This window comes from Tenrec ecaudatus, chromosome 7, assembly GCF_050624435.1.
Source record: "Tenrec ecaudatus isolate mTenEca1 chromosome 7, mTenEca1.hap1, whole genome shotgun sequence".
Classification (NCBI taxonomy): Eukaryota; Metazoa; Chordata; class Mammalia; order Afrosoricida; family Tenrecidae; genus Tenrec; species Tenrec ecaudatus.
The window spans coordinates 164,147,741-164,174,503 of record NC_134536.1 but is presented as its reverse complement, the minus strand read 5'-3'; the positions used below and the strand labels follow the sequence as shown (position 1 = coordinate 164,174,503).

General features: G+C 59.0%; 5 protein-coding genes across 6 annotated transcripts; 2 read left to right on the top strand and 3 right to left on the bottom strand.

Annotated features, from left to right (window-relative positions):
* Positions 1-372: 372 nt before the first annotated feature.
* RGL2 (ral guanine nucleotide dissociation stimulator like 2) lies at positions 373-9,123 on the top strand. Its single transcript, XM_075555458.1, has 18 exons — positions 373-830; positions 1,035-1,233; positions 2,560-2,643; positions 2,852-3,030; positions 3,167-3,217; positions 3,308-3,605; positions 3,838-4,089; positions 4,187-4,290; positions 4,392-4,476; positions 4,562-4,630; positions 4,809-4,883; positions 6,863-6,895; positions 7,008-7,129; positions 7,212-7,307; positions 7,385-7,496; positions 7,602-7,889; positions 8,246-8,360; positions 8,495-9,123. The coding sequence occupies exons 2-18, from the start codon at positions 1,075-1,077 to the stop codon at positions 8,704-8,706; spliced, it is 2,334 nt and encodes a 777-aa protein (XP_075411573.1). The 5' UTR covers positions 373-830; positions 1,035-1,074; the 3' UTR covers positions 8,707-9,123.
* Positions 9,124-9,858: 735 nt separating this feature from the next.
* On the bottom strand, positions 9,859-10,939 carry PFDN6 (prefoldin subunit 6). Of its 2 annotated transcripts, none has more exons than XM_075555456.1 (5): positions 10,864-10,939; positions 10,613-10,691; positions 10,413-10,483; positions 10,199-10,323; positions 9,859-9,997 (listed from the first exon to the last, which is right to left on the bottom strand). In XM_075555456.1, the coding sequence occupies exons 2-5, from the start codon at positions 10,674-10,676 to the stop codon at positions 9,868-9,870; spliced, it is 390 nt and encodes a 129-aa protein (XP_075411571.1). In that variant the 5' UTR covers positions 10,677-10,691; positions 10,864-10,939; the 3' UTR covers positions 9,859-9,867. The 2 variants fall into 2 exon arrangements, with proteins under 2 accessions (XP_075411571.1, XP_075411572.1); XM_075555457.1 differs by having other exon boundaries at positions 10,895-10,933.
* A 252-nt stretch (positions 10,940-11,191) lies between these two features.
* WDR46 (WD repeat domain 46) lies at positions 11,192-20,091 on the top strand. The gene is made up of 15 exons (XM_075555454.1): positions 11,192-11,352; positions 11,457-11,672; positions 11,768-11,848; positions 12,003-12,115; positions 12,225-12,312; positions 12,724-12,785; positions 13,312-13,416; positions 13,515-13,665; positions 13,787-13,922; positions 14,103-14,202; positions 18,650-18,963; positions 19,108-19,202; positions 19,371-19,466; positions 19,632-19,745; positions 19,830-20,091. The coding sequence occupies exons 1-15, from the start codon at positions 11,284-11,286 to the stop codon at positions 19,923-19,925; spliced, it is 1,836 nt and encodes a 611-aa protein (XP_075411569.1). The 5' UTR covers positions 11,192-11,283; the 3' UTR covers positions 19,926-20,091.
* A 192-nt stretch (positions 20,092-20,283) lies between these two features.
* B3GALT4 (beta-1,3-galactosyltransferase 4) lies at positions 20,284-21,865 on the bottom strand. Its single transcript, XM_075555455.1, has 2 exons — positions 21,761-21,865; positions 20,284-21,688 (listed from the first exon to the last, which is right to left on the bottom strand). Exon 2 carries the CDS (start codon positions 21,666-21,668, stop codon positions 20,526-20,528), a length of 1,143 nt encoding a protein of 380 aa, XP_075411570.1. The 5' UTR covers positions 21,669-21,688; positions 21,761-21,865; the 3' UTR covers positions 20,284-20,525.
* A 547-nt stretch (positions 21,866-22,412) lies between these two features.
* On the bottom strand, positions 22,413-26,754 carry RPS18 (ribosomal protein S18). Its single transcript, XM_075555453.1, has 6 exons — positions 26,621-26,754; positions 26,023-26,121; positions 22,991-23,077; positions 22,810-22,911; positions 22,635-22,726; positions 22,413-22,529 (listed from the first exon to the last, which is right to left on the bottom strand). Exons 1-6 carry the CDS (start codon positions 26,621-26,623, stop codon positions 22,454-22,456), a joined length of 459 nt encoding a protein of 152 aa, XP_075411568.1. The 5' UTR covers positions 26,624-26,754; the 3' UTR covers positions 22,413-22,453.
* Between the last annotated feature and the right edge of the window lie 9 nt (positions 26,755-26,763).

Below are 26,763 nucleotides of genomic sequence, written 5' to 3'. Positions count from 1 at the left end.
TGTTTCTTCCCCAGAACCCCCTTTTCCAAGCACACTTCTTCCAGTCGCCGCTGGCCATTCCCAATACCCCCAAGCCCTCAACGCCGCCGTGGCGCGACCCTCACGCCTTTCCAAGCAATCCACTAACGGCGCCCGGGGCGCCCACAAGCTGAAGGGTCCCGCAGGATGACCGCAGGAAACGGAGATCCCGGCCTCGGAGTGCCGGAAACCCAGGGCCACCGACTCCGGAACCGGAAGTGGCGGCATCCGGCCCCGCCCCTCCGCGAGGAGGCGGGGCCCGAGGGCTTCCTAGAAAGCCCGGGGTGGATTTCGGCCCGCTGCGCGCGTGGGTGGGGTTGGCAAGTGTCACACGGCGGGGGCGGAGTAACGGGGTCCCTCTCCGCCGACAGCGCTTTTTCGCGGGAGTTTTAGCTTGGTCTTTGGCGGTCGGAGATGTTAAGTCCCGCTCCTGCCCTCGCGAGGCCTTGCCTCCTGGAATCACCACCCCAATTCAGAGCGAGGGGCGAGCGGGGGCTCCGCGACCCCAGAGGAGGAGGCCGGAGGGCCGCGGAGCTGGGCGCCCGCGCTCCTGGGACGCGGCCCCTGGTGTTCCCCGAGTCCGCGGTCCTGGCTCCCGTCCTCACTTCCTTCCCCTTTTGGCTCCTGCTCTCGGAGCGGGCGGACGCAGGGGGGAGCGGAAAGGGCGGGAGGGCCCGGGAGGCCGGCGGGCGGAGGCCGGGGAGGGGGCTCCAGAGGGTGCGGAAAAGCCGGGCAGGGGATTCGGTCCGGGGCCGGAGACCGACGGGAACCAGCGGCCCGGGACCCGCGCAGCCCCCGCCCCTCCCGAGCAGGTCAGAGCCGGAGCACCCTTTGACCCTTCCCGACCCGGGACTCGTGACCCCCGCCTCCCCAAGATGCAACAGGGCCCCCGTATTCCACCCGGTGTTGCCCTTCCCCCGCTCCAGCCCGGACTCCCGGCGGGTGGCTCGGGCACCCACGCATCGCTCCCTCGCTTGGCTCCCCCTGACTCCCCTGCACCCCTCGTCTCTCCCCAGGCGCCCCATGGCCCAGCCACGCTGACTCCTTCCCCCGGCCATGCTCCCGCGGCCCCTGCGGCTGCTCTTGGACTCGAGCCCCCCCGGGGGAGTCGTGCTGAGCAGCTTCCGGAGCCGGAACCCCGAAGAAGAAGGGGTTCCTGGGGCCCAAGGCGTGGGCGGGGGGCAGGAGGAAGAGGAGGAGGAGGAGGAGGAAGAGGTGAGGAGCGGTTGGCAGGAGGCAGGGGAACCAGCGGATCTCGGAGCGCCTCTGCCCCTTCCTTTGCATCTATCTCTTCCTCTTCGCCTCAGTTTACTTCTTTGCCTTTCGATGGGCGTTTGCCAACTTCCCCGCTGCAGGGCGTCTCGGCGTCTCTGTGTGTGTCAGTGTGACTCAGGAGCTGCCCGCAGGAACCTGCCGCCGTGTTCCCGCCGGGGGTGCCACTGGGTTTGGGCCGCTGCAGGCCTCGCCCTGCCAGCCCAGGCCTGCCTGTGCCTGCCTCTCCCCGACGCCCTCCTGGTTTTTGTTTGGAGGGGAGGGGTTTGTTTCCACAGTAACCAGCTCCTCCGACTCTGGGATTGGGAGGGAACGCTGAGATTTCGTGGCCCCTCCTCCCCTCACCTCCCAACCCACAGTCAAGGTGTTGGGTGGAGGCCACGCCACCCCCTCCCCCCGGAAGTTGAGGTTCTGGAACCTGGAGGGACCCATCCCAGCCTAGTAGGGAGTGGACACTTACTTTCGTCTGGGACTAATAGCAATGGCCAGGAGCCGAGTTTGGGGCCTCAGGAGAAGCCAGGCACTGGATTTGAGGCCCAAGGGCCTGAACACCTAAGTCCAGAGGCTGGGTGAGGTCAAAGGGACTGGCAGGGCTGGTTTTTCGGGATCGGGCGGGGGAGGGGCTGGGGCCACGTGACTGACTCTACACCGCCTCCCCCCCACCACCACCACACACATCATCATTCCCACTTCCCCTTCTCCTTCCTGTACTGGGATTGGAGCCGCCGCTTTGGGTGGAAACCCCCAGAACCATTGCCAGAGAGTGGGGTCCCCACCTGAGGAACGTTGGGGCAAGGGAGTCCAGGCGAAGGACTGATTCTTTGGCTTGGGCTCCTCCCTGGGTGGGTCGGGGGAGGCGGAGTCTCTGCCGTGCCTCTGCCCAGGTTTCGGCTTCTGTAGGTCTCTGCCTCTGGCTCTCACCTGCCTTCGCTTTTCCCTTCTGGCCTCTGCAACCTGCTTCTCCATTGGGTTGGGGTTCAGCTCTGGGGGGAAGCAGATCTGGGAGTCTCCGGGATCAGCAATCCTATAGATCGAGCACCCCCCCACTGCAACCCCGCCGACTCCATCGGGCCCTTAGACGGCTAGGGGGGGGGCTGTCTGGGCCCCAGTGGGGGAGACCTGGGGTCACCTGCCCCCCCAACCCCTCGCACACGCTGGTACTGCCCCCCACCGTCACAGGTGAGGGTACAGAGGGGGACCGGCCTGGGGGTGAGGATGGGGAGTTGGGGGGATGGTGTGCGTTCTCTGACCTCTTCCTTGTTCCTCTAGGCCCCCGTGTCTGTCTGGGATGAGGAAGAGGAAGATTCCACCTTCACCGTCACAAGCCGCCAATACCGGCCTCTCGCACCCTTGGTGAGAACATGACTTTGGGTTCTTACCTCGGACCCCTCACCTCCCTCTTGTCCTTGCAGGATGCCAGGTCGGGCATCTGGAGATCCGCACTCTGCTGCGGGACTTCGGCCAAGTGTGTCGACCTCTCTGAATCTCACCGAAGCAGTTCTGGTCCATCTCCTCGGTCTGGCCTGAGGGAAAGCTCAGTAATTGACTCTTTCTCTCCTAGGCCCCCACGCCTCCCCCGCGCGCCTCCCGACGGCTCCGAGCCGGCACTCTCCAGGCCTTGGTCAGACATCTGCTGGATGCCCGGACTTCAGGGGCTGACGTGACCTTCACCCCGACCTTCCTGGCCACCCACCTGGCCTTCACCTCCACGCCTGCTCTGCTGGGGCTCATAGCTGACAGGTCAGGGATCATAAGGGACCAGGGGCATGTGGAAGGGTCTGGACATCTTTGAGCCAGACTACTAGAGCCTTCCAAAATGGCCAAGGCTGCAGGGAGTTTGGCAAGGGGCACAGGAGGATTTTCTTCCCCTCCTCAGGCTGGAAGCCCTTGAGTCTCATCCTACCGATGAACTCGAGCGGACAGCAGGGTGAGTGACCGCGGCTTCTTAACCCCCTCAACCCCTTCTGCCCAAGCTGCAGCTTGACCTTTGATCCCTGGCTGATTCCCCTTCCCCCAGGGTAGCCATCTCTGTCCTGTCAACCTGGCTGGCCTCTCACCCTGAGGATTTTGGCTCTGAGGTCAAGGGTCAACTTGACCGGCTTGAGAGCTTCTTCCTTCGGACCGGGTATGCAGTAGGGGAGGGTGTTGGGGGGGGCAGCGCTGAACTCATCCGCAACCTCCGGTCCCGGGTGGACCCCCAGGCCCCCGACCTTCCTAAGTCCCTGGCCCCCCCCGGCGACCCCCCTGCTGACCCCACGGATGTCCTGGTGTTCCTCGCCGACCACTTGGCCGAACAGCTGACCCTGCTAGATGCGGTGAGACCCTGATCTCTGACCCCCATGCCCTCTCCCCCTTACTAACAACCCTCCTCGAGCCCAGACCCCTACCTTGCTCCCATCTCCTAGCCTCCCCTTGCCCCCTGGGTTGCTGTCCTTCAAACTTTAATGTCCACTGGTTCCTTGGCCATCTGAGACCCTCTGACCCCTGCTGTTAGAAGGCTGACTTCACTTCACCCCAAACTTTTAACGTCTAACCTTTGCCCTGTAGGAGCTGTTTCTCAAATTGGTCCCCTCTCAGTGCCTGGGAGGCCTGTGGGGCCACAGAGACCGGCCGGGACATTCCCACCTCTGCCCGTCTGTCCGGGCCACTGTCACCCAGTTCAACAAGGTGGCAGGGGCAGTGGTCAGCTCTGTCCTGGGAGCCACCTCGGCCGGAGAGGGGCTTGAGGAGGTGACCGTACGGCCACTGCGCCCACCACAGAGGGCCCGGCTCCTGGAGAAGTGGATCCGTGTGGCAGAGGTCCAAAGGAGGGCTTGCCCTGCTGGGGGCCATGGCGTGGAGAGGGGTCCCCCAGCCAGTGTCCTCTCTGCGACGTGGCTTGTGAACCCCCCTGCAGGAGTGCCGCCGCCTCCACAACTTCTCTTCCGTGTATGCCGTCGTGTCCGCCCTGCAGTCCAGCCCCGTCCACAGGCTTCGGGCAGCCTGGGGGGAAGCAGCCAGGTGGATAGGACGGGGCCCTGGATGGGCTGGGGGTCTCCCAGGGCTGGGCAGGAGGTGACTGAGCCAGGCCTGCCCGCACAGTCACACCCTTTGTCCCCCAGGGACAGCCTCCGAGTCTTTTCCGGACTCTGTCAGATTTTCTCCGAAGAGGATAATTACTCCCAGAGCAGGGAGCTGCTCCTTCAGGTAGGCCCTGGCCCCTGCTGTGCCGGCTCTTCCTCGACCCCCCCCCCACTCCCCACCCCCTCCATGTCCTCTCTGTCACCACCAGGAGGTGAAGCTGCAGTCCCCTCTGGAGACCAACTCAAAGAAGCCCCTGAGGTCTGGCTCCCGGGGCGGGGTGAGTGATCAGCGGTGGGTGGTCGTGCTGGGGCGGGAAGACGAGAAGGCAGGGTGCGGGAGCAGCTTGAGAGATGGAATCCAATTTCCGCTCAGGCAGGAGGGCAGGGAAGTAGCAGGGGGAGTGGAGGACCCTCCTATCCTGTCAGGGGGGGTCTGAGCCTGACTCCTGACCCCAGGGTGTCGTCCCATACCTCGGAACCTTCCTGAAGGACCTGGTGATGCTGGATGCAGCCTCCAAGGACGAGCTGGAGGTTAGCATGCGTGTCTGCGTGTGTGTGCGTGTGCACGTGTGCGTGTGTGTGTCAACAAGTGGGCCTCAGAGCCACACAGCCCTCCCGTCAGAAGGAAGCTGAGACAGAACAGCTGAGAACGCGGGGAGATTATGGGCCGAGATGACTGGGGTCTGCCCGCGTGCTGGGGAAGCTGCCTAAGCTGCATGTGCCGCTTCCAAAAGCAAACGTGCCGCCCTTAGGCCGAACACCAAGCGAAACCAGCCATGTTACGTTGCTTCCCAGACGTCGTGACCCCCTCTGGATGCTCAACACCTTCTTGATTTGAACTGTTAACAACTATATCTTCTCACCAACTAGGAGCCCAACAGCCCAAATTCCGGGTGCCAGCTTTAGGGGAAAGCTTTCTCTGTGTCAGGTTTACATCACTCTCCCCCACAAGCACTTCCTCAGGCCGGGGGCGGATCCTTGCCTCTGTTCACCCTCGGTGGGCCCCGTCTCTCTCGGAGGTCTCCACGGGCCTTGGGCATAAACTCTCCCTGGGCTTAAGAGGTTCTTGAAGCCGTGGTCTTTCGGAAGCAGACTGCCTGACCTTTCTGCTGAGGCACCTCTGAGTCTGAGTGGGTTTGATCTGTCAGCCTTCCTGATCAGTAGTCACCTGCTTCGCCGTTGGTGCCACCCAGAGGTACTCTGTTAGTGCCTGATTGTTACGGGTCATCAAGCTGGCTCCGACTGATGCCAAACACGTCATAGTATGTAACTGCCCCATAGGGTTTCCTCGAAGAAAACCAGACCGAAACATTGCCATCCTGTAGGATGACTAGAACGGCCTCTTTGGATTCCTGAGGCCGTGGCGCTTTACAGGAGCAGAAAGCCTCGTCTGTCTCCTCTGGAGCCGCTGGTGGGTTTGAACGGATGACCTTGCGGTTAGCCGGCCAGAGCGCAACCCACAGAGCCAGCAGGGCCCCTCTGGGCTTCCCTAGGCTGTAATCTTTCCCGGAACAGGACACGTGGTCCTTTCCACTGTGGAGTGGCCGGTAGGCTCAAACTGTCACCTGTGGGTTAGCAGCTGAGGGCCTAACCACGGCCCCACGGGGGTCCCCCTTCGAGCCGCCTGTTGTGAGAAGAGAAGTCTCTTTCCGATTCCTGGTGACCTTTTGTGCAGGAGGAAACACCGCCTGGTCCCGCACCACCCCCGCAGGGCGATTTCAGCCCATGCTTATCGTCCCCGTGGGAGTCCATTGAGGAGCACCCTCTTTATTTATTTTGTTTGGCTGATCCTCCTGTTAACGGAGCAGAATCTTCGGCAGAGACTTGTTCTGATAACGTCGCCCTGTCATTGCTGTACTACCTTAAACCAGACCCGCTGCCATCGAGTCAGTTCTGCCTGGTGGCAACGCTGGACAGAGGTGGTGAGCGCTGGCAGAGCAGACCGCGGCTCTTCCTCAGTGCCTGGTGGATTTGAACCACCAGCCTGGCGTCAACAGCCTGATCCTTACCTGACAGCGCCACTCGTGGGGACCTGGAAACAAGGGGTCACTACATCACCCTGCTCTGATGAAGGCTAAACCAAAAACACCAAGCCCACTGCCCTCAAGTCCATAGCGAGTCATCGCGAGCCAACAGGACAGGGCAGACTGGCCCTGGGGGCTTCCGACACTGTCACTCTGCGGGAGTAGAAAGCCCCGTCTTTCCCACTCAGTGACTGGGGGTTCAAACCGGGGTAAGAGCCGAGCACGGATGCGGTGGCTGTAACCACGGGGGCCACATGAACTACTAGGAGGAGCCTGGGCAAGGTGCTGTTCTCTGAGCCTTAATGTTGCATCTGCAAAGTGGCCACCGTTTCCTGTGAGGGCTTGGGGCATGATCGATGGAAAGGGGAGTCAGCGAGGCCGGGGGGAGGGTTTGAGTTTGGGGGTGTGTGTGTCTGAGGTGGTGCCTCGTCCTCTGTGGCCCGGAAGGCAGGGCTCGGGCTCTCACTGGCCTTCTTGTCTTTGCAGAATGGCTACATCAATTTCGACAAGCGCAGGAAGGTGAGCAGGCTGGCAGGATGCCGCACCTCCCCCTTCCGTGTCCCAAGAAAGGGGGAGGGCAAAGACGGGGGTGTCCAAGAGCTGGCTCCTGCAGCGTGAGGGGTCTCCCTAGGAGTTCGCTGTCCTTTCTGAACTGCGGCGGCTCCAGAACAAGTGCCAAGCCTATGCCCTGCGACCTGACCCCGACATCCAGCAGTGGCTGCAGAGGCTCCGGCCGCTGACGGAGGCCCAGAGGTGACCGCTGGGGAGGCTGGGGCCCCACTGCGGGGGGATTAGTGTGCTGTGTCCTGAACTCTGCTCATTGTCCCCTCCCCAGCCACCGGGTGTCCTGTGAGGTGGAGCCTCCGGGGACCAGTGACCCGCCTGCCCCACGGGTGCTTCGGCCAACACTGGTCATCTCGCAGTGGACAGAGTGAGGGGTCAGCAGTTGAGGGTGGTCTCTTGGGGACTTGCCATTCTCCCTCTGACCCTACCCATCTGCCACTCTAGGGTCCTGGGCTCTGTTGGGGTCCCCACCCCTCTGGCGTCCTGGGACCGGCCCAGTGCTGGGGGAGATGAAGCACCTGGAGCCCCTGCGCCTCTGCTGACCCGGCTAGCCCAGGTGAGTTGTTCTCCTGACCTCTGACTTTGGCCCTGAGCCTGGCCCTCGAGTGCACCTTCCTCACCCTGCTTTTATGCCACTTCCCCATGTTGTCTGTCCCCTCAGCACGTGAAGTGGCCATCTGTCTCGTCTCTGGACTCCGCCCTGGAAAGCACGCCCTCCCTGCACAGTCCGGCCGACCCCAGCCACCTCTCTCCTCCAGCCTCCTCTCCGCGGCCTTCCCGAGGCCACCGCCGATCTGCGTCCTGTGGCACCCCCCTCAGTGGAGGAGACGGGACCCCCAGGGGCACTGGATCTGGAGGAGGGGGCACTGGGCCAGGGGCCTCCGACTGCCGAATCATCCGCGTCCAGATGGAGCTGGGGGAAGACGGCAGTGTGTACAAGAGCATCTTGGTGAGTACCCCTGGCCTGCTGGAGGCGGGCTCAGGACGGGCCTGTTCTGCGCTTCAGCCTGGAGGTTTGGGCAGCCCCAGGGGCGGCCCGGTTTCCTTTTCATTCTGACCTTGGACCCGGGCAGCCGTGTTCTTTGCATGTCTGCTGTGCATGAGCTGCAGCCGCTTGAACTCTGCATGGCCAGGTCCCGTTTTCAGAAGCCGCAGCAGTTTCCCCACAGGGAGGAAGCCCCGTCCCCTGGGCCCCGTGTGGGTGAGCACACGGGGTCCAGGTAGTGTTTTTCTCAGTTGTGGGTCCGCGGCTGGGGTTGGAAGGATGAACTGGTTCTGGAGGAATACCTTCCTGTTCTGTCTTAGGTGACCAGCCAGGACAAGGCCCCAAGTGTCATTAGCCGTGTCCTGAAGAAAAACAATCGTGATTCTGCGGTGGCTTCCGAGTATGAGCTGGTGCAGCTGCTGCCCGGGGAGCGAGGTCAGCGGCCCTGGGGAGAGGCAGGCTTGGGAGGAATTCGGGGCTAACGCTGGGCCACTGGACGGACTTCCCCATCTGCACAGTTGTGGGGGAACAACTGTGTAGTGCCTGACACACAGTCTCTGTGCCGACAGAGCTGACCATCCCACCCTCGGCTAACGTCTTCTATGCCATGGACGGAGCGTCACACGATTTTCTTCTGCGTCGGCGACGGAGGCCCTCAGCTGCCACAGTGGGTGCCGCCAGCGGCCCCTCTGCCTCAGGAACACCCCCAAGTGAGGGGGGAGGTGGCTCTTTCCCCAGGATCAAGGCCACGGGGAGGAAGATTGCCCGGGCACTGTTCTGAAGAGGAAGCTCTGTCAGTTCACAGGACTCAGGGTGGCTCTACCAGATGCGGGAGCGGGGGAACCTCCCGAATGGTGGCAGTCACTTGCACTGGGACAGAAATCCTAAAGGGTGGCCAGCCACCCTGGAACGGTGAAGTGTCACTGGTTTACCAGGGAAGCGTGAGCTGGAGCGCTGTGGAAACGGGCAATCTTGGAAACCAAGTTGGATGCCTTCCGTGAAGCTGATGCTGGCCAGAAGGGTCAGTCCTGATTCCTGACCACAGCCTGGCATGCCAAAGGCCAAAGAAAGGCCTCCAGGTAGTGAGAGGAAAGGCCTGGAGGCTCTGAGCCCCAGGAGAGCGTCAGTGGCAAGGCGGGTTTCCCCGACACTGAGGGGTTTGTACTCTGACAACACTAATAAATAAAGACACTACCGAGTTCTCCTGTCTGTGATGCGACCCCAGCTGCTAGGGGTGGGGCAGGAGGTTGGCTGAGGTAGAAGCAAAGCCAACAGGAGACGCCAGATGCTTTCTATCCCTGTAACGAGGTGGGAGTTCCGATGGTTTTCGCAGTGCAGTTGGCTCCTCTCCACCAACGTCCCACCCCAGCCCATTATTATTACATTTTTCTCTTTTCCCAGAGGAAATCAGTATGAAGGAGTCCTTTGGATGCAAGTCTCTAGGGAAACAATTTTAGGACTCAGGTGGCAGCAACAATTCCGTGGGCAACATACATGGGAACTTTGAGAACTTAGGACCACGTATAGCATTATGTTGGGACTTTTAAATCGGCCGAGGCAATGACCAAATTCCAAGACTGACTAAAAAGAGGTGGCAGGGTTGGTTATTGGATCACTAGTACTATTGATCATAGCAAGGGTGGTAACCACATTGCCTCTTGGGCATCGGGCTTGAGAATTGTGGGCCTAATTAAACTGATACTTATAACCAGCTGCCGCACAGTATGAGAACGTTCAAGTGGTAGAGGCAGGCAAGTAAGCTCGAGACAGGCAATGCAAGAAAAAAGAGATGGCAATTCCAGATCCAGAAAGTGGGCAAGGGATGGGTGGAGTGACAAGAGTGGTCAGAAAACACGCGTCAGGTGTTTTCACGTTTTATTAGCTACAGTATAGACCCCAAAGCTGCCAAGTCCCTCCCCTCGCCCTCCCCCCCTCCCCAAGGTCAGGCCTTCCCGGGAGTCCCTGCCTTTGCAGCCTGGGCCCGCTGGAACTCCTGCTGCAGTTGAGCGAGGGTTTCCCTCTGCTGCGCCGACTGCTTCTCCAGGTCCCGCAGCTGCGATTCGTAGCGTTTACTGAGGAGAGGCAAGAAAGAGGAGATCAGTGGGTTTTAAGAAGGGGTGATTGAGAAGGAACCAAGGTAAAGTTGACATTTGAGGGGGGAGGGGGAGACTGGCAGTTGGGGGCCACTTTGCAGCGCTGCTCTACCGGTGGTCCCTGGACCCCTCTACTCCCAGCAGGGCCAGCCGCACCCTAGGGTGGCGGGGCAGACTCACATTTCGGCTGTAATATAGTCCAGCCTCTTCCCCACTGTGGCCCGGGCTTCCCCCAGCTCCTGTTTGACCAGCACCGGCCCCAGCAGCTTAAACACCACGTTGGACCCATCCAACAGGGCCAGCTCCTGAGGGGGGGACGAGCACACACCCACGATCAGAACGACCGCCGGCACCCGCCCCGCCCCAACCCAGCCCCGCACCCCCGGCCGCTCACCTCCTTCACGATGTTATTTTCCGTTAGCTGTGCCTCGAGTTTCTGCCGCCCGGACATGGACTTACTCAAGTCTGGGGTGTGCAAGGAAAGACGTGGTCAGAGCCGTCTGTCGCGCCCCCCGCCGTGCTAGCCAGACGAGACCGGGGAACCCCGTCGGGGGTGTGGGTCCGTGACGCAATGGGGGTGAGGCCCCCCCTTACCCTTCTGGAGCTGTTGATATTTCTCCACTTCCCCCTGCAGCTTCTTCTGGATCAGCTCGGCCATGGCGGGGACCAGTGCCTGCGAGCGGTGGGAGAGGGGCGCTGGGGCTCAGACTGGAAGATGCCCCAACTGCCCGGCCCGGCCGGCGGGACGGACAGCCCGCTGGGGAGGCCGCCCCGACCCTCCACCGTCCCGGGGCGCGCCTCGACCCCCGCCGCCCCGAAGCGGGCCAAACGAGACCCCAGCGCACCCCAGTTCAACCGCCAGCCAGCCCTACTCACGCTCCCCCTTCAGGCTTTCTAACCCCGGAAGTGGACAGGGAACGCTGGGGGAAAAGCCGCCCCCGGAAGTTGCCGTCTGAGGCATGCCGGGAAATGTGGTCCCCGCTGAACGGCCGGCGTTCCGCTACCAAGACGGGACGGAGACGGCTTTAAGCAGGAGAAGGAGCTGGAGACGAAGCACTCCTCGGTTCGGGGGTTGTCCACGGTGACGTTAGTGCTCGGGCCCGGCGGGCTTCCTGGCACGGCGCGGCCGCCCTCACTAAAGATGGCGCCGAGGCGGCGTCAGGCCTGCTCCGCGCGGACTGGCTGAGGGCAGAGGACTTCCGGCGTTCCTGGCCGGCGGTGCATGGCTGAAGGGTCTGCACGTGCCTAACCAGTCCGGGGGCTTCATGGAGACGGCCCCGGAACCCGGCGGGGACGTCCCGCCCAAGACAAAGAAGCTTCGGGTCCAGAGGAAGGTAGAGGCTCCTCCGGGGCGGGGAGGGAGGCTCCCCACGGCGGTACCCGGCGGGGGCGGGGTGTCGCGGGCAGCGGGGCATCCAGGTCCCCGATCTGCCTGCAGAAGCCTCGGCGATACTGGGAGGAAGAAGAGAGCGCCCCGACCGCTGCCAGAGGCTCCCCACGGCCCCCTGGGAGCAAGAAGAGGAAGCAGGAGGCCCGCTCCCAGAGGCCAAAGAACGCGTACATCCAAAAGAAGGCTCGGATCGCCAAGAAGCCCCAAGCCCCGAAGCGGCCGCGGGAACGGAGGAATCCGGAGTCCCGGCAGACCTTGTCCGGGGTAAGGACCGGGAGTGGACAGGGTGGTGGGGGCGAGGTGCCCGGGACTCGGGTGGGTGACAGGTGGAGAAGCCCACGCTGTCCTCTGGTCCCCAGGCCCAGGACCCATTCCCAGGCCCCGCCCCTGTGCCTGCAGAAGCCACTGGTAAATTTCGCCGGATAAACAAATCCAAGAAGGTGAGGACCAATCCGGGGAAAGGGAGAGCTTGAAGGCGGAGCTGGATGGGGAATGGGCAGCGATTCCCCTGTCCTCCCCCCATCCCCCCCCCCCCCCCCCCCCGCACCTAACTCTGGTTCTTTCCCCAACCCCTTCCCTGGCGGCAATGCGTAGCTCCCCCATGCTAAGCCCCAAACCCAAAACCGACTTGAAGTGGCCGAAGCTGAGGAAGAAGAAACCAGCCTGAGAGCTGCTCGGTCCGCCTTGCTGCTGGCAGAGGAGCCTGGGTGAGTGAGTGGGCCCCACCAATCCCGTCAGGGGGGGCTCCCCTTTCTTCGTGGGATACGCAACATATGAGGGAGGACGCTCCACTGCAGTCTTACCCTTCCCGTGCAGGTTTTTGGAAGGCGAGGATGGGGAGGACACAGCAAAAATCCGTCAGGCGGACATCGTGGAGGCGGTGGACATTGCAAGTGCAGCCAAGGTGAGCCTGGGCGCCGAAGGGCCCAGTGGATCGACAAGAGGGCTTAACTTCCCAAAAGCTGGTGGGAAATACCGTGGCGTTTTCTTTTTGTTGTTGTTGTCAAACTTGTATTTTTAATTTTTTTTAAATCGTTTTATTCGGGGCTCCTACATCTCTTATCACACTCCATCCATCCATTGCATTAAGCACATTTGTACGTTTGTTGCCATCATCATCATTCTCAAAGGATTTGCTTTAGGCTTGAGCCCTTGGTATCAGCTCCTCCACCATGGCGTTTTGAGTCTGGTTCCCCCCCCCCCCCCAAGGGTTTTCAAGCAAATGCCTCAAGTCAAGAGGGCAGTGAGGACTAGAAGAGGGAGTGGCCTCAGGGGCCAATTCTGCCTTGATTCTTTGTCCTCTCCCCTTCCCCAGCACTTTGATTTAAATCTGCGGCAGTTCGGACCCTACAGGCTGAATTACTCTCAAACTGGGAGGTGAGGTTGCGCTCGGAGACTAAGCTTGGCTTGTTGATGGGGGAGGAGATGTGATGTGCCTGGTCATGGAGATGAGCATCTGGAGCAGTGGTTCTCAACCTTCCTAATGCTGCGGCCCTTTGATACGGTCCCTTATGCTGTGGCGACCTCCCAACCACAAAATTATTTTCCTTGCTACTTCATCACTGTCATTTGGCTACTGTTAGAAGTCGTCATGTAAATATCTGATAAGCAGGATGTATTTTCATTGCTACACATTGAATGTAATTAAACTTCAAGCATAGTGATAATCACAATACAATATGTAATTACATATTGCGAGATTTTTATGTTGTCCGATGGTCTTGGGCGACTCCTGTGAAAGGGTAGTTCAATCCCCAAAGGGGTCGTGACCCACAGGTTGAGAACCGCTGCGCTAGCGTGACGTCTCTCACCTGGAGAAGGTGGGGCTGGGATGGGGTGGACTTCAAATGGACTGAAGCAGCCTGTTTCCCTAAACCTACACTCTGTCCCCAACCTCCAATAGACACCTAGCTTTTGGAGGGCGCCGGGGCCATGTGGCCGCCCTTGACTGGGTGACCAAGAAGCTGATGTGCGAGATCAACGTCATGGAGGCTGTGCGGGACATCCGGTGAGTGGCCTGCCCTGCAGGCAGCAGGCCCTGGGACCAAGACAGCGCCACCCCGATGGAATGGCAGCCTGCGACTCCTTTCCCCTTGCACGGCCCAGGTTTCTGCACTCGGAGGCACTGCTGGCTGTTGCTCAGAGCCGCTGGCTCCACATCTATGACAACCAAGGCATCGAACTCCACTGCATCCGCCGCTGCGACCGCATCACACGGCTGGAGTTCCTGCCCTTCCACTTCCTCCTGGCCTCTGCTGTGAGTGACGGCAGAGCTCAGCGACCGGGTGGCAATCCTTGGGAAGACTGCGCCTCCTCTTGGCCCCCAATGTACGGAGGATGGGGGACAATGAGGACTGAGCGATCTCTCTGTCTGTTAGTCAGAGACAGGGTTCCTGACCTACCTGGATGTGTCCGTGGGGAAGATTGTGGCCGCTCTGAACGCTCGGGCTGGACGCCTCGATGTCATGGCTCAAAACCCGTACAATGCCGTCATCCACCTGGGACACAGCAACGGTCAGGCCCTGCGTTGGGTGTGACCCTTGGCCCATCCTGACCGGCTTTTCTTCTTTACTTGTTTTTCCTGAGCCCCCAAATGTTGCTCTTTTACCTTCCCTTGGTCTTTGGGCATCATCTTTCCCGGCTTTAATGACCTCCTGGCATCAACAGCTTTAGCTTTTCCTCGGTCACTTTCAGGCACTGTGTCTCTGTGGAGCCCAGCCTTGAAGGAGCCACTGGCCAAGATTCTCTGTCACCGTGGTGGGGTCCGGGCTGTGGCCGTGGATTCTACAGGCACGTAAGTCATTTGTTTGGAGTTGCAGGGTTGGGAGGGAACAGAAAGGTGTGGGAGTTAAATGTGCCTGTCTCGTTTAAAATCTTCTGTAGTCATTTAATCAGCTCTGGCCCTGTGAGCTCATTACACAGCTCCTGTGGGTTGTCATGTCCTCCCCTCCGGAGTGGGGGAGCCTCTGTCTAGCGTCTCACTCGGTGCCATTGAGTTGATTCAGACTCAGCGACCCAATGGGGCAGGACAGAACTGCCCCTGGGCATTTCCAAGACTGTAACTTTTTTTCATACACTTTTTCTAGTAGTAATGGAAGAGTGATATGTAATATGTAATAAGTATCTCAATTTGTTTGTTTGTAATGGATGTTCCTAATGGAAAGTGTAACTATGGGAGTAGAAAGCCTTGTCTTTCTCCCTGGAGGAGCTGGTGGTTCGAACTGCCGACCCTGCGGTTAGCAACCCAACGCATAACCCACTCATACACCACCAGGGCTCCTTAGTGTCTGGCTTAGGGGGTCAGCAAACTTTTCCTAAAAAGGACCAGATCGTGAATAACTGTGTCTTGCAGGCCCGAGGCAACATCAAAGATCCTGCTGAAGGGACTTAATTAACATGAGACAAAAGCAACTGTCACAGTTTTTTAAGCGATGAAACTCAAAATTTATTAATTAAGTATGAAAAATCCCAAATCCCAATCCACTGCTGGCCAACTGATTTCAGCTGAAGGCAACCCCGCTTTTTAGGGCATGTGAGACCATCAGTGCCCGTTTCTAGACACAGACAGCCTCATCTTTCTTCCAAGGTGCAGCTGGTGAATTTGAACAGGGAACCTGGTGGTTAACAACCCAACACTTACCCACTGCACCACCAGGGCTCCTGTCATGGGTCATACAGGCCCATTTGTGAGAATGGAACTCTGTGCTTGAGGGTAACATTTTTGGGGCATTGAGATTCCAAGTTAGGGTTACGTGCCATCAAACTCAAATGCAAAGTGTTCACCGGCCCACGCTGACTTGCACAGGTTTTCTGTGTGTATTTCATCTTTAGAAGCACTCCCCAGAGGCGCCGCGCCAGGCATCCCGGTTGCGGCCAGGTTCCAGCTCTTGTCACTGGGGCTGGTGGGTGCCCAGGGCAGCCACACAGACACGGAGAGGGCCCTATATGGGCTCTGACAACCCCTCAGCAACCCACAGGCTAAGTGAATCCACCTCAGGACAGCTTTGTGTATGAACTTCCTGTAGCTTTTCACCATGAAATCTTTGGCTGTCGTTTAGCCATTTAAAAGGGGCATAAAAAAACTCTCCTTTCTTCAAACCCACCAACTGCTTGGCAGGAGACGTGCAGTTAACGCCTGCAAAGTCGATGCCTGCTAAGCCCTGGAACCTTCTAGGGCCGTTCTGCGCTGACAAGAGGATCACTGAGAGTGCGAATGCACGCACCAGATGGTTAGAAAAAACAAAACAGACTTCTTCTTTCCCTGTGGGTCCTAGTGCAGTAGAGGGCCGGCCAGCTTTGGCCCCTGAGCCCTGGTCTCCCAGCCCCTCAGCGAGCTGCGGCAGCCATCGAGCAGGGAAGGCACAGAAAGAGCTTGGCACGGGACCTGCCCTTTGTCACCACCATCTTCAGTGACCACCTCTGACGGCAGAGGTGGGCGTGGTGTGTCTACTTTGCATTTCTGTTCTTCCTTGGAGAGTGTTTATTTGCGTTTTTTCTCGTTTCTCTGTGTGATTTCTATGTCTGTATCTGAGGGGCCTGTTTTGGTTTTTGTGTTTTCACACAAATATCAGTGTGTTTTCTTCTCATTCGGTTTCTTTGATCAGGTCTTCCCTGTGTCCTGGTCTGTGCTGAGGTGCTGGGAGCGCAGGGTCAGTCAGCTCTGGGGTGCTGTTCCCAGGGCATTTTCTTTACAAACGCAAGCGGCAGGCTGTAGGGTGCGGACCCCTGGGCGGGGAGGGGGGGCACTGATTGGCCAGGTGATGCACTCAGTGTTGGGAGGTGGGTCATTCCGCTGCCAGAATCCTCCGTGCTGCCCGCTTCCTCCAGCATCGTCCAGCTGCCCCGCTTAAAGCAGAGCCTCCACGCTCCCCAGCCGTCGGCAGGGCAGGCGGGTGTCGACGGCACCATGTACTGAGGGCTAGCCGGGTCCCCACGCCTTGATACTTGTCTGACCAGCAACATTGCTTCCTTACTGCTCGCCGGTGCCTGGGGAGTCCTGGAGGCCCTTCCTGGGGCCTCTCGCAGGTCTGTGTCTCTCCATCTTGCTGCCGCCCACGGCTGCGAGTGCCTCTCAGAGCCAGTCTTCCTTCGCAATCCTACCCCACAACCTGCTTTCCTCCTTTCACACTTCCGCTCCGGAATCTTCTACATGAGAGCACAAACGGCGTGACTGTCGGTTGTTAAAAAGAAAATCGCTGTGAATAACAAGGCATACCGAGAACAAGGAAATGTTCTAGAATTATTATTTTTTTAAAACCTTTTATTAGGGACTCATACAACTCTGATCACAATCCATACATGTACATACATCAATCGTATAAAGCACATCTGTACATTCTTTGCCCTCATCATTTTCAAAGCATTTGCTCTCCACTTAAGCCCTTTGCATTAGGTCCTTTTTTTTCTCCTCCCTCCCCGCTCCCCCCTAGAATTATTATTATTATTATGGTAATTATACCACGCTTCTTGATGTGATTGAGTGGATGAAGTGCCAATGGAACGGTTGAAAGGGGACATCACAGCAGAGGCCTAGGAAAAGACCAGTGGCCATCAGCTTGCTGAAGTCCTGGAGGCGCCCGGGCCTTTCAGACCGACATGTCTGTGGTTTGGTGTTGCTTCTTACTTCGTCCCTCTGCCAGGCTAGGAGCCTGGCATGTTAGGTAGTGGGGTGCCAACCTCAAGGGCAGCAGTTCAAACCCTCCAGCTGCTCTGCAGGAGAAAGGCGAGGCTGGCTGCTCCCCTGAAGATACACAGCTTCAGAAACCCTGGGTAGGCTTGCTGTGAGTCAGGATTGGCTTGCTGGCGGGGCTTTGGATTGGGGGTGGCAGCCTGGTTCTGGGAGGATGAGAGGCCTGCCCTGGGGCTTTCTGCCTTCTGGGCACCACTGGGCTTAAGTAGTATGTGAGGCATACGCCCTTAGCTCGCTGAGCCTGGCATTTGGGCAGCGCTTTGACGCTGACTACCCCTGGTCCTTGGGCCTTACCCTCAGGAGCCCCTCAGACAAGCCGCACATCCTCCAGAGATGAGATTCGCCATGTTCCTCTAGTGGCATTCTGGGAGCTTTTGTTAGGACTGAACTGGATTCTCAAAGGCGAACCACTGCTTGCAAATGTAGCCAGGATGCCAATGTGGCCACCAGGCCGGAATTTTCTAGGAACAACCTGGTGGGCATGTTGGGATCAGCCAGCATGTGCTTCTGCATTGGTGGTTCACCAAAGGGAGTGGCCCTGGGTCCCAGGAACCCTTTGTCATTCCTGGTTGGCCTCATCCTCTGGTGGACGTGGGTCCCTGGTTGTCTGCCTCTGTCACAGCGTGAATCTCTGCTCTTACGACTCTCAAGTCCCTCCTCCTGCATTCGCAGGGCAAGAAAGAGAAGCCCGTGTCCCCTCGGTGGCCTGGTCCCTTACAGCCTCCATCTCTTAGAAGCCACTGAGAAGCTTCTGAGAGTAACCGACGCAGGCGGAGAGATCCCTCCAGGGGGTTTGGTCACCTCCTTTGCCTTTCCCACGGCTGGGGAGCAGAGATGAGCGAGGAGGCCTTCTTGCCGCTGGCTTCATTCCCTCCAGAGCGGTGGCTCTCGTGTTCACACAGCCTTTGGCGGCGACTAACATTGGGACATTGAGCTAAGAGCCCTCCCCGAGACGTGGAGCAAGTTGTCTCCAATTTTCCTAACCATCCCTGAAAGCAGACCTCTGCTTCCATCTGGGTGCCAGTGTGAAATATCCTTCGAGGCCCATGGGTCTCCTTGAAAACTGGGTAGACTGGCTTGGGCTGTCCTTGACCGCTTACACACACACACACACACACACACACACACACACCACCACCACCACCACCACCACCACCACCACCACCACCCTCCCCCCAGCCCTGCAGCACAACACCCCTGCAGGCACGCACTGTACTGTGGCCTCTGCGGTGCTGGTTTCTTGTGTCTTGGAGGGTGGTGCAGCGTTAGCTGGTAAGTGCAGACACTGAGGAAATGGGTTTGCCCAGAATCCCAGCTCTGCTGCTTCCTCCCCGACTTCCCTTCTCTGTGTGCCCTTTGCCCCTCTTCCAAAGGGCCCCTTTGTGCCGTGTCACAGAGAGGCTGCCTAGAGCACGGGGGTGGTGATTGGTCTTCCTGCCCAGCCAGACCCAGTGCCTGGAGGACAGGCTGTATTTTCCGTGAATCTGGGACTGGCCACGGAAAGCTCAGTCAACCCCTATCGCCTGACTGCTAGATCCCTCCTGTCGCCCAGGTATATGGCCACCTCTGGCCTGGACCACCAGCTGAAGGTCTTTGACCTGCGAGGGACGTTTCAGCCTCTGAGCGCGCAGACCCTGCCCCAGGGAGCAGGGCATCTGGCCTTCTCCCAGCGAGGACTGCTGGCCGCAGGGACGAGCGATGTGGTCAACATATGGGCAGGGCAGGGCAAGGGCAGCCTGCCCTCCCTGCAGCAGCCCTACCTCACCCACCGACTCTCCGGCCACGTGCATGGCCTTCAGTTCTGCCCCTTTGAAGACGTGCTGGGGGTGGGGCACAGTGGGGGCATCACCAGCATGCTGGTCCCCGGTGAGTGGGTCAGGGCACGGGAGCCTTTCCCCGGGGAATGTCCTGGGGGCTGCTTGGGTGGGCCTGTGAATATGAGGCAGAGGGCTGGGCTGGAGCTGGCAGACCGGGTTCTTCCTGTGGTCCCATCCGTGCCCCTCCCTCCAGGGGCTGCCGAGCCCAACTTTGACGGCCTGGAGAGTAACCCGTACAGGAGCCGGAAGCAGCGTCAGGAATGGGAGGTGAAGGCCCTGCTGGAGAAGGTGAGCCTGTGCCTATGTGTGGTTTGGGGCGGGGGCCGGGGGTAGGAAAAGCGTCCCCCATGCTGGGGGTCTTGGGAAGACGGGGGCTCAACACCCTCCTTGCTCTGCCCCTCTCTGGTGCCACCACCTGCGACTCCACACTATTCCTGTCCCCCGTGACACCCCCAGGTACCTGCAGAGCTCATTTGTCTGGACCCACGGGCCCTGGCGGAAGTTGATGTCGTCACTTTGGAACAGCAAAAGAAGGAGCGGATAGAGAGACTGGTACAGAGCCCACCCTGCATGCCCACCTTCAAGCCCACCACCCTGAGTGCCCGGCCCTCCCCACCCCACCCCACCGGGCCTGTCCCCAGAGGGCAGCACAGCGGGCGAGAGCTGCCGCACCGGTTCCCTGCCTCGGAGCCGAATTTTCCTTCCCCTCTTCCTCAGGGCTACGACCCCGAGGCCAAGACGCCCTTCCAACCAAAGCCCAAGCAGAAAGGCCGCAGCTCCACGGCCAGCCTGGTGAAGAGGAAGAAGAAGGTCATGGACGAGGAGCACCGGGTGAGCACACTGCACGGGGCCCTGCCCTCACCCGTCCCCCGCCTCGGTCCCCGCCACTGCTCATTCTGTCTGGGCCTCCTCCAGGACAAGGTCCGCCAGAGCCTCCAGCAGCAGCAGAAGCAAAAGAAGGCCAAGCCTGAGGGGGCCCGGCCATCTGCCCTGGACAGATTTGTGCGCTGAACCTGCCCTCCCCTCTCCCGGTGACTTGGAACAAGTTTCTTCCCAGGATCCTCTGTGGGGGGCGACCTGGCTCCTGGGAAGCTAGGAGCCATGTGCCCTCCCCAGACAGCATAGCCAGCTGGTTCCAGGGGAGTTAGTATTAAAGAGGTGATTTTTCTCTTTTCTAGATCATGAGTTCGTGTGTCCTGTGTCTGAAGGGAGGGCTCTAGGATCAGTGGGGTCACGGCAGACAGACTCTCCAGCCCCTGCCCTGCGTATGGTGCGCCGGCCGTGACCTTGGGGCCTTCTCAGACAGGCAGTGCTCCTTCCCCCAGTCCCTGGGAGAGCTCCTTCCCTGTCTGGGAATGTGAAGAAAACACTGCACTCACGAGGCAGAGAGAGAAAGTTTATTGAGGGCCTCATGTCCTTCCTGAGTCCTCGCTGCCCACGATGGCCGTCTTTGGGGGCTAGCAGGCTAGGCCCCTGAGTTCCACCTATTCCTTCTTGGTCTGCAGTGTCAGACTGAGATGGACCTGCTGCCCGCGGCTAGGGCTGTCTCAGGTGCGGGACACAAAGGTCCCAGCGTGCCTGACCCTCAGCTCCTCCAGTGGGCCCAGCCACTCAAGAGTCCAGCCAGGCAATGAATCGACACCGCAGGACACCCAGGACACCCTCGAGCCAGGAGCAGAAGGGTTCAGTCCTTTCCCCATCAGCGCTGTCCACCAGCTTCCAGACCTCCTGCATCTTCCAGGGGTCCAGCTTGTGGGACGTGAGCAGGAATTTCCCGTAGCAACACCGATCCAGAGGGTAGTGGGTGGCACCAGCGACCTTGACACAGTGGGTTGGGGTGAGGCCTCCCCAGCTGGCACTCACCCCCACAAAGACATCCTCCAGTGGCAGGAGGGGTGCCCGACTAGCCACCTTGAGGATGAGCTGCACCGCAGAGGCAGAGAGGACGTAGCCGGTGCCAGAGGCATAAGGTGGGAAGGGGCCCCAGGCCTCAGGCCACTGCTCTTCTGACACTTGGTGCCGGCTCCCCGGCAGCCTAGAGGGGTACACCCGCCAGTGCACGCGGCCCAGGTACAGCAGGGGCACGGGTTCGCTCCCCAAATCCTGGCCCCCTTGTTCCTGCTCGTTATCTCCAACGGTCGCTGAGCTCGGGGGTTCTGGGCTCCTCTCCCCTTGCTCCCAGGGGCCTCCTCGCTGCACCAGCTCGGAGACCAGCTCGGGGACGTTGACGTAGACGTCGTCGTCGGTCTTGAGGACATAGCGGGCCATGGGGCAGTGCGTGCTGGCCCAGTTCAGCCCGCTGAGGGTTTTGAGCGTGAGGTTGCGGTAGGAGTCGTGGAAAGCCGCCTGCAAGACGTCCCCGTGGGCCGCCGCCTCCTCGGCCAGGCCGGGGCCGGGGCCGCCTAGCACGCGCTCGCCCAGCAGGAAGAGGGTCCGCACCCTCCGGCCCCTGGCCTCACGCAGCCGGCCCCACGAGGCCCGGATGACGTTCCGCTGGTGCAGGTTGTCGGGCGCCGTGCACACGAGGATGAGCAGGAAGGGGGGCGCGCCGGGCCCGCGGCAGAAGCCGGCGTTGGGGATGAGGAGGCGGGGCAGGGCCAGCGGCGGCCCCGGGGAGGCCGGGGCGGGAAGCAGCAGCGTGGCGAGCGAGAGGCTCAGCAGCTCCTCGCCGAGCCCCGAGGGCCCCAGGAGGGTCCAGGCAACCACGAGCAGCACGGCGGCCAGCAGGAGGCGGCGGAGGCCGCGGAGGGACATGGCGTGGCGGCGGCCGGCACCTGGCGGGGAGAGGGGGGCGTTACAGGTCGGTTCCCGGCGAGGGCGGGGCGGGGCGGGGCCCGGCCGGCTACCTGCGCATTGCTCCGGCCGGGCGCGGGGTATCCAGGCTGGAACCAGGCCGACAGCCGGCAGCTCACCCCTCCCAAGGGCACCCGGCCATGTGTTTCCTGGCGCAGCACCCAGCCCTTCCGGTTCATCGAAAGCGGCGACTCGGCCGGCGTACCCACATACCCACTTATCAAACCGAGGCTCATGGGCCACCCTGCCTCCTACGGTGCGCCCCCCTCCCCCCCCTGTAAAGGCAACCTCCAACCCGGCCAAGCGGGAGGGGGGAAAGCCTCGCGCCCACCCCGCCAGCTCCCTCCCAGAGGTGCTCACAACCGACCGGGCTCCCCGCAAGGCTGGGGTGTTCCTACTTGGATGGCACACCCAACACCTGGGTGCCGAGATAGGGAGGGGCCTAATATGTCCACCCATCCCAAGGCACTATTTAGGTGGCGGCGTTATGGACTCTAGCCTTTAGCTGGGAAGGGGCACGTGGCCTGGCGTTTTCTAACTCCAGGGTGCAAACCAGCAGGCTGGGTGCAGGTTGTTTTCTACTCTAGAAGCCCGGGAGGGGGTGACATTCTCTCTCAAGAGTGAGCGGAAGGGTTGAAGTGATGCCCCAGCCGCCCACGCTCCCTCCCTCTCGGCATTGGCAAATGAAGAGAACCCCAGACAGAATTGTGTATAAACTATTTATTAACAGTCAATGTTGATAGTCCTTATTTCTTCTTGGACACACCAACAGTTCGGCCACGGCGACCAGTGGTCTTGGTGTGCTGGCCTCGAACTCGAAGGCTGCAGGTGAGAGAGAGAACTGGTTACAAGGCTGTAGGTGAGAGAGAACTGGTTACACACAGAGACTCAGGCAGGGCTGTCAGCAGCCCCCCGCCCCCCACTTACCCCCAGAAGTGGCGCAGCCCTCTGTGGGCGCGGATCTTTTTCAGCCGCTCCAGGTCCTCGCGGAGCTTGTTGTCCAGACCGTTGGCCAGGACCTGGATTTGGGACAAGGGCCTGTCCTCACCCGTGGTCACCTACCGGAGGACCCGCCCCCACATCTCCAGTCCACAATACTCACCTGGCTGTATTTACCATCCTTCACGTCTTTCTGTCGGTTCAGGAACCAGTCTGGAATCTTGTACTGCCGTGGGTTCTGCATGATGGTGATCACGCGCTCCACCTGGCAGGCAGGACCAGGGTCAGATCCAGAAGCCCCTCGCAGGTGCGCCCCGCCCACAGCCCCTTCTCCCTGCCCTCACCTCATCTTCTGTGAGCTCTCCTGCTCTCTTGGTGAGGTCGATGTCTGCTTTCCTCAACACCACATGGGCGTATCTTCGCCCCACACCCTGAGAGGGTAGGTTTGGGAAGAATTAGATCTACTACCATTTTTTAGCTCTATTACTCAAAGAAAGGGGGGGGCACATACAGGAAGGGTCTGCAATATTTTTGAAAGTTACTTTACAATTCACAAGTGCCCTTCCCTCAATTCAGCTAGACAATTACCATAGAACCTAGGGTAGAGAATAAATCCTTGAACTTTTTCCCTCTCAGAATACCCACAAAATTCCAGAGCCCTTATCAGACGCCCTCCGGTGGGAGGTCAGATGATCTGACTGCTGAAGGTCTGTAAGGGTCAGTCCTTTGGGCAAGGTACCAGACTCCAGTGATTGGTTTTGAGATCAGAACTTGTCGGAGCCCACGATGGTCTAGCAGGTCAGTTTTGAATCCACAAACTTGCTTCTGTAAACATTGACAACCTTGGAAACCCCCGACCAGAAATGAACAGCAATGGCCTCACTAGCTCTTGGCCACAAGTCAATGAGCTCTAAGCTCAAGTACACATGGTACTGGGACATGCTTACCATTTCCCCATAGACAGACAGACAGCTTTTGAAGCTACACTGAGTGCTTTCACGCCTTTTCTCCGCCCCAGCAGAGCAGTATTCTCCAATGCCTCCTGTCCGAGGGCCTGTATCATGAGTTGATAGCAACCAACCAGTGCAACTGCACTTACACTACGTACCTGGAAACAGCGGGTGGCTTTTCAATGATTCGGGTGAGAAAATACATGGCCAACAAAGTCCATAATCTGCAGAGGGCCCATTTCTACTCTAGGGCAGAACTACTAGTGTGCCCAAAACCAGTTAAAGGTGGCGGCCATCTAGCACTTCAGTGGGATAAGAGCTCCTTATGAACAAGGCTTGTGTGAACGCTAACCCTCAAGTTTCCCATTACAACCATCTCCTACATAGCAGTTAGAAGACTGGCCTTGGAAAAGATCACAGCATCTAAGCATCTTTTGGTGTATCTCAGTTCCAGTGGTCAACTAAGACTCACAGCGACCATGCATGCATGTGCAAGCTCCACAGGGTGTAACTTCTGAAGCAGATTGCCGGGCCTTCTCAAACACTGTGGTGTCACTGAACATTTTAGCGTTAGCAACCCAGCAGGATGTGGATCAACGCAGACCCCAGGACCTGCATTGCTGTTCGCTGGCTCGTGTGACCCCTATACACATGGGACTGAAATGCTGCCTGGCCAGTCCTGAGCACCACATTCTTGCACCCCCTTGGTTAACTGGGCTTTCAGTGTCATGTTCAGATTTAATCTGAGAGCTCTACCGCAGAACCACCACAGGTGTTAAGGTTGGGTCTGAACTAAGCAGCCCCCGTTTGGACGAGCTGAAGCAGGTCTGGGCCCTGCACATCCCAAAGGTCAGCAGCAGGGGCGCCAGATAAGATAACCAGTGAAACCAGGTGTTCCTGGTTCAAAGAAAGCAGCCAGCAATTCCAGACCCCATCTGCTAATTGCCCTACATTCCTCACCACCCTTTAAAAACCCTCACCCCTAGCTGCTGACTTCCTGACCTGTTGGCCTAGGTGAGATCCGGATGGGAGCCCCCCCCCATAAAGCTGTTTCTGCTCTCCCTTGTCCTGCCATGTTGTCTTCCTCCCTGTTCCTGCTTCGCCTTTACACTTGTGTTCATTTCTATTACCCCAGTGCCTCAACATTGCCCATAACAAAGGCCCCCCTAAGAAGCTCAACATTTTTTACCAACAGGCAGCTGTCTTTCCTAGCTCTCCACACCATTCCCACCAAATTAACAAGACCCATTTCCACCAATCTCTAGAGGCAGAGAGGGACCCCAGTGCTCTTCCTTCATACTTACAACCCTCTGTGGCAGCTAAGGTGCAGAGTTTCCCAGTGCCTCCCCCTTTCCAGAGAAAGTCAAAGAATCAACTGCTAGCTTCCTCTGCAGTAGAGTAAAAGAGTTAAAGATGGCTTCAATGTTAGTGGAAAAATTAGCCCCTAAGACCGACACCCTTTCAGTAACAGAATGCTCGGGCAGTGAGTGCGTGATGGACCGGGCCACTAATCACTGAGGTCAGTAATTCAACACCGCCAGCTACTTTGTGGGGGATGAGAGGCATTCCACTCAGTCTCTAAAACCTACAGCCAGAGGGAGTTCTACATAATCACCGTGAGTAGGAACTCTCAGCAGCTAGCTCGGTTTTGTACTATCATGTACAAAGACCTGTTGTCAGGACCAGCCAGGGACTCAGCCCGGGTCACCAGATGTTTTTGTATGCCCAGCACCTCCTTCAGGACATCGGATGCACAACAATGCACAAGTGATGGATTATTGGGAGCCGACCAGCTTGTCCCTGGTTCCCGCAGAGTTACATAGGACAACAAACACAAGCAGTTATTTCCCCTCGTAATTTACAAAGGACAGAATGCCCCCATCTGGAAGACTGGGTCAAAGTGATGTCCACGCTTGCATTTGCTGATCCAACACTTGCCAACAAGCCGCAGGCGAAACCTGTTGGCTCTCCAGCTACATTAGACAAACACCTACTTCCACGTGCGGCAACCGAGTTACAGTCCTGGCAACAACCTGCTCCATGGGGCTGTTTCTCCTTCTCGCTTGGCATGTGTTAGCAAAGCTACTCCCCATGATGAGCAGCAGCTTTCGGGGCATGTAAGCTTTACAGGCAGGGTCGTTAGCATGTACATGCTAGGCGAGAGGCAACAGAGAATGGCTTTTCCATTTGGCAAAGCCGGGAAGGAACCGTACCAGCTCCCCGCACCGTGAGCTAGTTTGGCTTGACAACTTAAACCACTCTGGCTTTCACGACTTACCTTTTGTGCTCAGGAAGCCAGTCACACCTGTAACTTCTCTTGCCTCACCCATTAAGCCCGCGGCCCGCATGAGACTCGTGCCTCAGCACTGCCTCGTCTGTCGCTTAGGACCCAACCACCCAAGTGCTGTGAACAGTCTCTACTTCACCTTAATGGCCGTGATGGCAAAGGCTATTTTCCGCCGCCCATCGATGTTGGTGTTGAGGACTCGCAAGATGTGCTGGAACTTCTCGGGGATCACGAGAGACTGATGGAAAGAGATGAGGGGAGAGGTCAGACACCGCGAACGACCGTCAGACCGTACGGCCCCCAAACAACTTCACACAGAACCGCTACTTCGTCACTCGGGGAGCCGCGACCCCCGTGTCACGTTTTCATATCACGGCAAACTCCTCAGTACTGCAGACAACAGGAACGGGAAAACGTTCGAGCCCGGGGAAAATGAGGCTTCTGGAAAGAGGGGTAGGGCCCCTGGCGGTTCCCAAAAGTATCCTCTGCATATAGAAGGCCGAGGGTCGCCATACACCCCTAAGCCTTCAGTGCTCGGACGCGTCCGGGCAGTGACCCTTCCTCGGGTCCCGTTCCCCGGCATTCCAAGTCCTTGGTCATCCTTTCTCAGGGCGCAATCCAAGGCTCCACACAGCAAGCAGCAGGCCCCAGGACAAGGCATTCTTGGCCTTCGGAAAGCACACTTTCCCTGCCCCGGTTCGGATGCCGCCGGATCCCGACCCGGATTCCAGGCTTACCATGGCGGCGGCGTGTAGGCCTCCGGTGGAAAAGGGAGCGGAAGTGACGTGTTCTGTTTATATAGGTCCCTGGCGGAAGAGGCGGGACGAACTGGGCGAAGCACTTCCTGAAACTACCCTACCGCAAACGGACTCGACTGCCA